Source organism: Pestalotiopsis fici, assembly GCF_000516985.1.
Source record: "Pestalotiopsis fici W106-1 unplaced genomic scaffold PFICI_Scf_1, whole genome shotgun sequence".
NCBI classification, from domain to species: Eukaryota; Fungi; Ascomycota; class Sordariomycetes; order Amphisphaeriales; family Sporocadaceae; genus Pestalotiopsis; species Pestalotiopsis fici.
The window spans coordinates 1,339,730-1,351,938 of record NW_006917091.1 but is presented as its reverse complement, the minus strand read 5'-3'; the positions used below and the strand labels follow the sequence as shown (position 1 = coordinate 1,351,938).

Sequence of the window (12,209 nt, the reverse complement as noted above, 5' to 3'; positions counted from 1 at the left end):
AAAGAAGCAAGCTCCTCAAAAGCAAGACAAGTCTCGCCGGGGGTTTTCGGCGACTATGAAGAGATGAAGTCATGAAAGCAAGGCGTCCTGACTAGAAACGCATTTGGTATACCTAGACTCAAACACTCCTTTCTCCCCAAGGGAACCCACATGATCACTCGTCACAATGACTTTTGCCTCGATTCTTCCATTGTATAGTACCGCTGCAAATGCCCAAGCAATCAGGTAATTAGATATCAGGGTTTATAGGTACTAGTATTAACAACACTACAGACCTTGCCAAGCAAGTTTTGCAACATGGTCTGCCTTTTTCCTGCTTTGCTTGACAAAGCCCATGGTCTTCAACTCGGACATGGCACGATAGAATAACACCAGTGCCGTACGTTTATCTAGTCCATCTTTCTTATCCTCGCCGACTATAGCGTAGAAGGCCGACCAGAGATCAGCAACATTGATGAGTGAGCCCGTTTCTAAATACAGATGATAGAGGATGGCGGTGACGGGTAGTGTGGGTTTGATCTCATCTTTGCCCGACTTGCAGCACGAACAGCCAAGATAGTCATGTGGCCGTGACAATGCTCTTTCAATCACAGTCCGGGGTCTTGGTATAAAGACATCCTTATATGGTGTTCTCAGATCGTAGAGCCAAAGCTCATGCAGAAAGACATCTTCGGTCTTTGGCGTTTCGAGTGTCGACCCCAATTTCTCGACAAGGCGGTCGATCAGGGCCGTATATGCTTTGTCTTCGTCAGTGAGATCAGCTGTATCTCGACTGAGCTGGACCTTTTGTGCGATCACTGTGGTACGGAGAATCTTGTTGTGGCCGCTGTATTTGCTCTTCAGAGTTGTGCCCTGTTCTTCAGACTGTTCTTGAAGCGTTTTGATTTCAGCCAAGATGTCAGAAAGCATAGCAACGAGATCACTGGTCTCATCAGCCCACCCCGACAAGCCGATACTCGAATCTCCATCCTTGATAGTGTTGATGAATCGACTAATGAACGAAGCGGCATCAGACGGGGGCAATCGCTGAACTAAGCCTGACAAATCTTTGTGCTCGTCTTGCATGTTGATGCCGACCGATATAGCGTCGAGGTAACTCTGTACAAAATCGTATCCCGTGTTGTGTATGACGGAGAGTAACTTGACGTTCCTAAGCACGTTAAGAATCCACTGTTTTGAGTGTGACCGCTCTGTCTGCATGCATTGGATAAGATACTTGTCGTCGTCAAGTAAGCTGCGTACTTTCTTGATACTCCCAGCCTTTAGAGTAGTTTCGACGAAAGTGCGGAATGATGGTAACGACCGCACAAGTTCCAAAGTCTCTTTCGGGACTAACTCATTGTCCAATTCATTAGACAATAAAACGCTTAATGGGTTTGCATAATAATGACACATGTAAGCGTACTAGTCCGATCAGCAACTTTGGTCAAGGTTCCGGACTTTTTGAAATTAGGGGACGTACTTTGAGAGAATTGACAAACATTGGGCTGCCAGCGACTTGATCTTGCTGGCGCTCCAAAAGACTTTGCATGAGTGAAGGTCCCAGTCGCAATGGTGCATCGACATGAGCGACAGCAGTCTTGAAGATTTTCTCAATGACAGACGTCGATTGTTCGACATCAAATTGGTCGCCATGGAGGTGGAAGCAAGTCGACTTCAGTAGTCTGGCCTGGAATAGTTCAACCGATGTTGCTATACCAAACAACAGACCGAAAGGGATTCGGTCCAGCCAGGAACTAGATGGAGAATTAGTTATCTGGGTCTTTGATAGCATGTCATAAATATTACCTGAACAATAGTATCAGGTCTGATAGAAGCCCAGACTCAAAGGCTTCGCTGTCCTGGAAACAAATTATGACGTGGCTTAGTGGGCTCGCTTTTAGGTGAGAATGAAGCGCCTCAAGGTCGTAATTCAGGTATCGACGGCCCTATGGAGAGTGAGCAGAGGGGATAGATGGACATGTGGAGAGTCAACGAACATCTCTACCCATGGCGACCTCCAGATCGTCGTCACCTTCTGCAGTCCTAGCAGTAACATCGTGTATAATCTTCTTGAGCGCAGCTTTCAGATTTGAAGCATCCGCTGATCGAAGTCTCACTACCTTGGCGTCTGCATTTTCCTCGAGGTTTTCAGAGAGCTGCTCAAACAAGAGCTCTTGAGAAGCAATGTTTGCGCCCGTCACGATGAAGCCCGAGGGTATCTTTTCCTTGTGCTGACGACTTGTGGAGTCTTTTATGAAAGAGGTAACGTTTTCCAGTGTTGATTGATTTCCCTCACGCAAAACATGCTTTTAAGAGTAAGCGTGGTATACTTGACCATAGTTGTGAGATGGAAATCTTACATGAATTCTCTTGTCAATGCCATACCATGCCTCTTCGAACAAGGTCTGTCGCAATTTGATGCTAGTTTCTGGTTCCGAATCTTTTTCAAACAGCGACTGGAAATAGGTCCTATCTAAAAACTCGGGTTCTGGCTGGGTTGTCTGCTGTTTCTTGGAAACCTTGCGGCGCTTCACAGGCCTTGCAGGTCGATCAGCATCGTCTGCAGGATCAAATATATAGGCAGCCTGTGTATATCTGTTAGAGCCATTCATCTAGTGCTGGAAAAGAAGGACAAATTTTCAATGCACTCACTTGATGCTCCCTTTCGGTCAGCACCTCACCAGTCACGTCCTCGGAAGCCATGATATCTCATGTGTGGATCAGAACTTGACCAAGAAATCTGGGGTCAAGCACACTGATGATCAAATTGAGGCGCGTCCTTGAGGTTGAGCCAGTCGCGCTTGTCTTGTCACAGGGGTCGGCTTAGACGCAACAGGGCAACAGGGGTAGCTAGTGGGCACTAAGGAAGACGCGGGCTGAGGCGGGACAAACGCGGTGATCTCACTGATAACCGATAGCTGGGGGGCGCCTACAGATTCTTGACCTCTGCAGGTCCGGGCAAGAAAAAAAAGTTTTGGCTCATTCACCAGCCCAAACTTCAACTTTTCCGAGAGCGCATATAAGCGATTCTCAGGACCGCAACAGGTCACAAACAGCATTATGCCATGCCTCCAAGTACATTCTTGATCGAAAAAAGCTCACAGGACTACATTTGCAGATCCTGTCTCTTGGGCCTCCGGAAACCACCCCCAGCAACGCCGGCGCAATGGGGCGTTCGACGAGCATCGCAAGCAGCTGCCAAAGCGGCGAGAGCTGCCAGAGCTGCCAGAACCTCAACAACACCCAGAAAGCCTCAATCAGGTGACGATTCCGAACGACTTCAAACGTTAAAGAAACTCGGACTTCTACAGAAAGACGAGGAACACAAGGCTACGGTCAATTATTTCCAGGAAGATGGAGGCAAGATCCGGAGGCTCTCTGGCGTTGACGAGTTCAGCAAAGCCCTCACTGACCCCGGTGGCGAGATGGAAGCCGAACTCAAATCCATGGAAAAGGATACGGGCTACGTCAGGTCCTTCATGGACATGCTGTTCAGAGCACAAGTCGACGAACCGAAACGCAACCCCGATGTCTTAAAGGACGAATTGGAAAAGGCGCTGAAAGTGAATAAGCCGCTTGACTCAAATGCCCTCGAGGCACTGGACGACTTGTCAAAGGATCTATACGACGAATCAGATGGACCCATATACATTGATACTTCCATCTTGGTTGCTAATTGGCCGAGGACGCATCTGGAAAAGATCGTACGCCTGAACAACAATTTGCAGCTCGCTTCAAGACAACTCGACCGTGGTGCAATCAATAAACAGGGCTTTGGCGTCTGGAAATGGTACTACGGAGCGCGCCAACTTCTGGCAACGGATTGGAAGATTGTGCCTCCAGCAACATGGGAACTCCTCTGGGATATATTCTCCGTAGAATCTTCAAAGAACCCGAACCGATGGCACCATCTTCACATCCTTGCGAAAGACATGAACGAAGCTGGAGTTGAACTTGCTCCCAAACGGCAGCTGCTGGCGATTGAGGCCACCTTCCTCGAGGGCTGGCACAAGGAGGCTGTCGACAACCACAAGAGAAAAGTCACAACGCTCGGGGCAGATCCAAAGACATTTCTCGAATTTTGGCAGCTTGGATTCCGGATGTACTGCCAGATTGGCGACTTGGAAAGAGCCGAGAGGACCGCCGAGATCATCTTGACTTCGAAATATCCCCACGACGCGCGCTTTCTTTTTCCTTTGATCCGCGCATTTGCGGAGAAGACGGAAACCGCGGACAAGGCATATAATGTCTATGAGGAGATACGCACGAGGTTGGGTGAGCAAATGACTATTGAAGATTATGATGTCATCATTTCGTATTTCCTCGCAGCACAACAGTCGGAAATTGCTTTCTCGATTTTTGTCGAGATGATGACTTCTGGTCGTCTCAACTTGCGGAAATCGAAGAGATCGGACAAACTTCCACCCAGTGTGGCCAACGAGTTTTTCGTTGGCAAGTGGCTGAAACGACTTACCTTGATCGGCGACTTCGAGGGAGCGCACAAGGCTTTGCTTCACATGAAAAGCAAAGGCGTCATGCCTAGACCAATGGTTGTCAACGTTCTTGTCGGTTCTTGGTTGCGAACAGGAGTGGCGGAAAATGTGCAGAAGGCAGAAGATCTTGCCTGGGCCATGATCAACTCGAGACTGCAATTTGTGCAGCTCAGACAAGAGACACGCGGCATCGAGGGTGTAGTTCCGTATAAGCCTGGCTTGAAAATTGTATATTCGATGACAGGACCAGGATGGCCAAAAGCGACACTCGAAACGTTCTCGCTGCTTGCAGAAAACTACAAGGATCGGGGGCTCATCGCCAAAATGGAAGAGCTCTGGGAGGCGTTCAAACGAGCAGAAATGGGAGCTGATACATTTTTCATGAATCAGTTACTTTTCTCCATGGTCCGGAGTGGACGCGGTGGCGAGGTTATAAACCTCTTCCGTGCCATGATGGAGAGATTCTCTGCCAGTGAATCTACTCCCCGTGGTCTAGAACCCGACTCGTGGACGTTCTTGGCACTTTGGCAATCGTTGACGGCCAACCGACTCCAACACTGGGGTCCAGAGTCTGTCCCCAAGATCATCACAGAAAGTCGTGTGTTATTCGCAGAAATGGTTCGTTATGCGCATAACTTCCAACAAGAGGATGTCGGCGTGAACTTTCAGCTTGCAAGGACCATCATGCACACATTTCGTCGCGCCAAGGATCCAGTGAGCATGCTGGTTGCTTACCGTGCACTTCGCCAAGTTTTTAATTTACAGGACCCGGGATCAATGGTTCTTGAGATGATTGTGGGAACCACAAATCTGGAAAAGGCTGCAGGCGACAGCAAGATGCGAAGCCAGATCATCACGGCCACCAAACACACCGAAAAGTACCTGTCGCAAAGACAGCAGGAAATGGTGGCGAGCGGAGAACTGAGAAAGAATGAGGAGATGCCCAACAATGTCAGATCAGCAGAGATGGGCGACTATCTTGAGCTGCATTTGGAAGCTGAGCTGTCCAAGATCAAGGGCGCCGAAGAACTCTTTGTTCAGGCGGCCTCTGACATGGGAGTGTATAATAATGAGGACGATTAGATATACAGCTTTGATGCCCGACATGTAACATAGCATGTAGGATAGATTTTTGAGGCTGAGAAACTCACCCATCTCACATATATATATCACACATACAATAGACATCATCTCATGAAATCAGATACACGATTGGTGGTAATTCTGGATCTGATCGACGTGCGATCTGTGATATTTCCGCAACTCTCTCTTATAGTCATTCCGTCTATCCATTGATGTCTAGTAAACCTGACTGCAATCAATCATGGTCATCCTCGGTCAATCCCGGGCAGCCATCCATTTCTTCGTCGGGGTACGAGCACTTGCACCAGAAGCAGTACCGATATTCTTTTCTCAAATAGTCCACAAGCCTGCGAAGCTTCTCGTCAGGCTCGAGCGCGTTGAACTCGTCCAGCCCGGGATCTTCCTCCTCCAAGTCCTCTACGGGCACGTAGGCCATCTTCTTCTTTCCCAGTGCCTGAGCGTCATCAGCGTCCTCGGTATCGTCCTCGTACGTTGGCAGCCGTGACAGGCTCTGCTCCAAGTCGTACCGCATCCGGCGCTCGCGCTCCGCCTCCTCGCGTCTGCGCACCAGGCCGCGCCAAAGCACATTGATGCTCTTGAGTGGACGTGTCGATAGTGTCCGCTTCTTCTTCCTTCTCTTGCCGTTTTCATCTACGGCGCCGTCGTCCTCCTCCTCCTCCTCGGTCTCTTGTTGCGCTCGCGTCTCGGCATCCCGCTCCTCGTCCATCCGCTCACACACTTTTTGCGCGCCATAAACCTGTCCCTCCCAGCGCTTGACCTCGCGCTCCCGCCGATTACGCTCGCGGAACTCGAGCGGGTCGATCTTGGGTTTCTTGGCCGCGGCGGCGGCTGCTGCCGGGTTCACGCCCTCGCGTTCCGCCGCCTCGTCCAGCGCCCGCTTCCGCTGCGCGTCCAGCCCAATGCCGCCCCGGTCCTCCTTGAGATGAAGTCGTATCGGCTCCGTGGCCGCGTGCGAATTATTCTCCTTGGCGCCCAGCGCCGAGCCCGGCGCAAAGCCCATCTTCTCCATCATGGAGAGGCCCTTGGACTTTTTGGCCAGGGCTGGCTCCGGCGGGGCCAGGGCACTCCAGGGGTCGTCTTCGTCGTCGTCGTGATCCTTTTCGCCTTGGTGGTTGGTTTGCGATTTGGATGACGACGCAACTCCCGGGATCAAAGACCGTGACAGGGCCGCCTCCCGCGCCGCCTTGGCCTCGGCGGCGAGCTCCTGTTTGGATTTGGGCCGGCCCCGGATCTCAGCCTCGCGCCGCTCGCGTTGGCGGCGCTGGAGAGAGGTTTCTGGGCGTGTGGTGCTGGGGTCGGATTCTGTCAGGAATGACATGGACATGTAGTCGTCCTCGTCTCCCGAGTCACCCATCTTATTTGATGTTTTTTCTTCCTACTGAGAAAGAGAAAATTTGCGATTGAAGAAAGTGAAGCACCGTGGTATGAGATTTCGGGTCGAGGGTGTTAGTTTAGTTGCAGGTTTTTGGCAATATAATTTCTGGGTCGGTGCCTTGAGTCGAGCGGCCGAGGTTGTTTGTACACCAAAATTTGGTTTGAATGTATGAGAGAGGTTTTCAGTCTCGTTGACTGGTCTCCAAAACAGACGATCGAGCCAGCCGAGTCCTTGTCAATTATTGCAATATGGTGGTTGTAATTTGTAACTTGTGACGTCCACCCTCAAACTTTTGGCGGCTTTGCAGAGCGTACAGTGCTAACAATGTGTCAATGGTGAGCTTCGTACTGTGCATGCTTGTGCAAGGAAGAAACAGGCAGCCATGATTACTCCCGTTTTTCCACGAGAAGTTGGGTGAGCGTCTTCTAATCGAAAACTATCATTCTACTTTGGTCACTAGTTGGACGTTGGCAGCATACAAACATTTTTTTTCTTCTGAAGGGGATACTATCATTTGTGTAACAGTACTCTTGTGAGCATTAGAACATATTGGCCCATGCTTTCGTAATGACGCCCCCGAGCTCTGCATTTTGCGTTTCGGGACGTGTAAAATAAGAATAAAAATCTGTAATCTCCAGCCAAATTGACGCCAAAGTCTTTTACGCTGACCTAATTCTATAGAATAATGCTTAACCCCTTTTTGCGGCGCGTTTCCTCGCTACCTTCTCTCTTTCATATGCATTCGATTCCCTGCCCTCTTCACTCTGGATCTCGGCCACGATTCGCTTGAACTTCTTCTCGTATGCCGTGTCTCTCGCCTTCTTGATGCGGAGCTTCTCGCGAGCCATAAAGTTGGCATCCTTGCGAAGTTCGCGCATCGCACCCTTCCTCTCCTTCTTATGCTCGGCCTTGAGCTTGTTGGCCTCGGCACGCTCTCGGTCAGGGTCGTAGTGCTTGTCAGGATCGAAGGAGTCTTCAAACTTGGGCACATGGGTCTTGATAGCCAGGGGTCGGTGATGATGAAGCTCTAGGTTGCGACGCTCCATGCGTGCTAGTTGCAGGAGACCCTCAAGCTTGGCCTTTGACCTGCCAATCTGTTGGTTCAGCGCCTTGGGGAAATGCGATCGGCAAGCCTTGTCCGATAGGTGGTTGAGCACAGCCAATGCCGGCTGGAAAGTCTCGTAGAAAGCCGACTTTCCTGTCCAGATGGTCGCAGCATTGTCAAGCAACTTAACGGTTGTGTCGACAAGTGCGATTTTGATCTCTGCGATATCTGTTTCGGCTGAATTTGTGCAATCAAGACAGTTCAGTCTCCTTACAGAGGTGCCTTTCAAGCCTTGAACTCTTGTGCCATCGACGGGATCGTGTACAGGGAAAAACCCGAGCTTGTCCTTGGCATTGACGGGTGCAAGTGCAGTCAATGTGTTCAAGCTGAAATTCATAACCTCTGGTATGTATCGTTTTGATACCGTTTGATATTGTATCGCCAGTATGCTCAGATAACAACCAATCGTGTAGTCTGTCAGTTGGCGCGGGATCTTCATGCCCAAGTAACGGTTCAACGTCAACATGGCCGGCGTGGTGACCTGGTGGAAGTGATCCGAGGTTGGGAAGATTGTGCCAATTGTCGTCAAAATGATGAGATCGCCCACATTCATGTCGAGAGGTCTCTTGCTGATATCCTCAATGTGTAATCTCAACTCGTTTGCAATCTCAATAGGGTAAGTCTTTGCCATGGAGTGAGCATGGCGAACAAGGCTCTCAATGGTGGCAAATGGTGCGCCTCGGGTTGCCAGGTACGGAAGATGTTGAATAAGGACTCTGGCAAAGTTGCCAAGCTTGGTCTTATTGCTGCTGTCCAGCTTCGAGTGGTGAAGGGCACGAATGCGTTGTACGACTACCGGGAGTTTCTCATCCGGCACAGTTTTGGTAATTTTGAGCAACGCTTCGTGAGTTTCCGGACACGAAAAAACGTAAGGTAGACCATCGGCATCTTCCTTGGTAGTAGTTGAGTCACGGGTCCCGTCCTCTTTCAAGCTGAAGGCTGGGTTCTTCGTCTCTTCTTCGTTTAATATGCCCTTGGTAAACTCGTCCTCCTCCTCCTCGGCTTCCTGGTCATCCTCGGACTGGTCAGACTCCTCGTCGCCAGATTCCACCTCACTGAGAGACAAGTCCGATCCCTCAGCAATCAAGTTGTCCTCCACAAAGAAATCATCTTCGTCGTCGAATCCGAGTTCTGTAGCAGTTGGCCTCAGCTTGATGCCCTTGCCTAGCCCAAAAGTGTCGCCCTCATCCTTTTCAATGAACTGGACTGGACCATTTGCGTCGTCCTCTTCTGCTTCAGATTCGTCCTCGACTTCATCTTCACTTTCCTCTCTGCCCTCCATGCGACGCTGTCGCTTTTCCTCCAACTCACGAAGCTTGGTAGCTTCCTCCTCGGCCTGTTCCTCTTCCGTCTTGGTGCGGTCTGTTGGCTGAGCTCGCCGGTCAGCAGCCAGCGACCTGACTTGCATATCGTATTCCTTCTGAAGCTCCTGCGCAGCGCCAGACTTGGCTGCCAATCCTGTGTCCTTGCCTGTCTTGAAAAGCAACTGGCGCAGGTTAGGTAGTTCGTCATCGAGCTCCATCCTCAAGTCCTCGTCGGCCTCTTTCGCAGCCTGTCTTTCAGCCTTGTGGAATTTCGATTTTGCAATGACTTCCTTCATGACCTCTGCTTTTGTCTTTTTCCTCTCGGGTTGGTCGTCTTCGGCCTCTGTTTCGCCTTCAGTCATGAGCTTTCGCTTCAAATAGGCTTTGCGTCCTTCGTCATCGTCGTCAGATCCTGCATCCATGTCGTCCTCTTCATAGTCGTCCGTTATATTGGGCCCGTCAAGAGACAAGGATTTGCCCATGTGGGTAAGACCAAAACTCTCCCCGGCTTCATCGTCCTCGAGGTCGAAGACGGCTCGTTTATGTGACCGCTGCTTTTCGAGCGCGAATCGCTCCAAAGCTTTCTCTTCCGGTGTCATATTGGCATCGTCTTCACCAAAACGCCGATCGATGAGTCCACCGATTTTCTGGCGACGCTGCATTTCGACAAGAAGCGTCTCTTTGCGCCTCTCCTCGGCAGCAGCCCTGGCTTCGGTGGGCCGACCGTAGATACCCTTAGCAGCATTGCCGGTGGCAGGACGGTTGCTGGTGACGTCGAACTTGGGGCCGCGGACATTGTGTTTGAGGTCGAAGGGGTTGAACTGCTCGCGGATACCTTCGAGCTTGGTTGTTCTGCTCAAGCGCTTGTCGGATTTGGCTCGCTCATCCTGCGCATTGCGTTTCTTTTGCTTCTTCGACTGCTGGGGGCCAATGATGCCCTGGGTTCTGAGCGACTCTTTGAGCCGCTTGAGCTGCGAACCTGCCATTGCGAACAGAAATGGGAAAACACCCAGATTCTTGTATGACGACTGGCTCTGAACAGCGACTTGAGCATTCACTCAAGATATTTTTCCCAGGAAATTTCACTTTCTTGGGGCTTATCGCTTATCTTAGCGGGGCACGGATTTAGCGGCGCGGGCAGGGGTTGAAGGTTGAGGCTCCACCGACGAATTGATTGCAGCTTCTTGAACGGAGCTGACTAGGGACTTCGAGGACAGGACCTGGTTCACTTTGACCCTTCCCATTCATAAATTCAATACCAACACTTGCTAGCCAAGAGCAGGTTTAGACGCTGTCTCAACCCCCAAAGCTGATGGTCGTCATGACCTAGACGACTCATTTACCCCTCGTGTTCGAGGTATTACCGCCAGTTTGTTTCTTAAAAAGCACGTGTTATAATGGGTGTTCTCACCACTCTCCGTGATGAGCGGCTCGTCTTTGTCGGCCTTGGCCTGGCCACGGTCGGTTTTCTAGGCGTGGTCCGTCTCATATTGACACACTTCCGCGATGAAGTTGAGATTCGACCCAAGTCACCCAAGACGCAGTATATTACACAAGCAACAGAAGATGCTCTGAAGCTTGACACAATCAGCAGCCTTATTGATCATTACAATCCGACGGTCCGGGACACTGCCACCAAGATCATTCTCGGAAGAGCTGCCAATGACGTCGAGACCATCCGCCACCTTTTAAGAGGCATTACGCAGAAAGACTACAACGAGAGAGAAAAGTACTTGCGGGCCTTGACCCTTGCCGTGGAAGATAAGGACATCACTCAGGATCACCTCAAAGCTCTCAACACTCCCGAAGCATATCAAGCCATCATCAAGTCTCTGGAGCAAAGCGCAAACGACAGGGAGCGCAACGATATCAATGACCCCCTTTGGGATGAGTATCACCTCCGCGACGTTAACGAGCGCCGCTGCCTCGCACTTCTGCAGCAGTTACTCAGCAGATATACCCGCAGTGCTAAGTTCCTGGTTGAGGCTAGATTTGTCGAGAAGTGGCTTGTGAAGCAGGGCTGGGGTGAAACCGAGGAGGAATATCATACCAACTTCACGCTTTATGTACGGCGCCGAAAGAATCGACTCAGCGATATCTGCATGCAGCTACTAAGATCGAAAGATGGTCGCAAGGCTCTGAGGGAGAGTAAGCTGTTGCAAAAGGGCAAGAGTCGAGGCAGCCCTCTCAACGATGCCGACAACGGAGGCGTTAAGGTCATTCTGGAGTTCAACGTGCAAAACGAAGACGAGAATGGACAAATCTGGCAGGAGAACTACCAGGCCGAGCTCATCCCCCGGGTTATGTCACAAACCGACGAAGAACAGCGTCGACGAAGGCGACATCGTGAAGCAATTGTCTTGAATGACGGCACGCACTCATTGGGAAGAGCAGATATAATTGAACGTGAGCACGATACTGGTGCTTGAACTTGAAAACATTTTTCTTTTCCCCAAGGCCATTCCAGTCGACATGGGGAAATGGGAATGCAGGGCAAGAGGTAGTCTTCGCTACGTTGGTTTAGAGCGGTTGCCTTTGCAAACGTGGTAAATCGCTAGAAATCACGGTATACGAAAAACTTTTACTCTAATACCTAGACGAGCACATGGATGGATCTCGCCTTGGCAGCAAAGGCGGTTTAAAGCTCTGGATTTGGAGGGAATATTCCAAATGAAGCTTGACGGCTCAAAATGAAGCTGTCAAGCTCGGAAACAAGCATCTATACGAGTTCTCGTACATTACCCCATAAAGGGTCAGAACTCTGAGGCAATACTTATCTCAAAACAGTTCCTGCAATAATGCTGTTTGCATTTTGTCTTCTTCGTGACATATTATTCACGCACGCA

The 12,209-nt window shown here is 50.4% G+C and overlaps 5 protein-coding genes across 5 annotated transcripts; 2 read left to right on the top strand and 3 right to left on the bottom strand.

The window, feature by feature from the left end:
* Positions 1–267: 267 nt before the first annotated feature.
* Positions 268–2,685, bottom strand: PFICI_00425 (uncharacterized protein; the record flags this gene model as incomplete). The annotated part of the gene is made up of 6 exons (XM_007829006.1): positions 268–1,404; positions 1,463–1,736; positions 1,789–1,928; positions 1,980–2,288; positions 2,343–2,567; positions 2,635–2,685. The coding sequence occupies 6 exons, from the start codon at positions 2,683–2,685 to the stop codon at positions 268–270; spliced, it is 2,136 nt and encodes a 711-aa protein (XP_007827197.1).
* A 362-nt stretch (positions 2,686–3,047) lies between these two features.
* On the top strand, positions 3,048–5,558 carry PFICI_00424 (uncharacterized protein; the record flags this gene model as incomplete). Its single annotated transcript, XM_007829005.1, has 1 exon — positions 3,048–5,558. The coding sequence occupies one exon, from the start codon at positions 3,048–3,050 to the stop codon at positions 5,556–5,558; it is 2,511 nt and encodes an 836-aa protein (XP_007827196.1).
* A 235-nt stretch (positions 5,559–5,793) lies between these two features.
* On the bottom strand, positions 5,794–6,933 carry PFICI_00423 (uncharacterized protein; the record flags this gene model as incomplete). Its single annotated transcript, XM_007829004.1, has 1 exon — positions 5,794–6,933. The coding sequence occupies one exon, from the start codon at positions 6,931–6,933 to the stop codon at positions 5,794–5,796; it is 1,140 nt and encodes a 379-aa protein (XP_007827195.1).
* A 710-nt stretch (positions 6,934–7,643) lies between these two features.
* Positions 7,644–10,349, bottom strand: PFICI_00422 (uncharacterized protein; the record flags this gene model as incomplete). The annotated part of the gene is made up of 1 exon (XM_007829003.1): positions 7,644–10,349. The coding sequence occupies one exon, from the start codon at positions 10,347–10,349 to the stop codon at positions 7,644–7,646; it is 2,706 nt and encodes a 901-aa protein (XP_007827194.1).
* Positions 10,350–10,760: 411 nt separating this feature from the next.
* On the top strand, positions 10,761–11,792 carry PFICI_00421 (uncharacterized protein; the record flags this gene model as incomplete). Its single annotated transcript, XM_007829002.1, has 1 exon — positions 10,761–11,792. The coding sequence occupies one exon, from the start codon at positions 10,761–10,763 to the stop codon at positions 11,790–11,792; it is 1,032 nt and encodes a 343-aa protein (XP_007827193.1).
* Between the last annotated feature and the right edge of the window lie 417 nt (positions 11,793–12,209).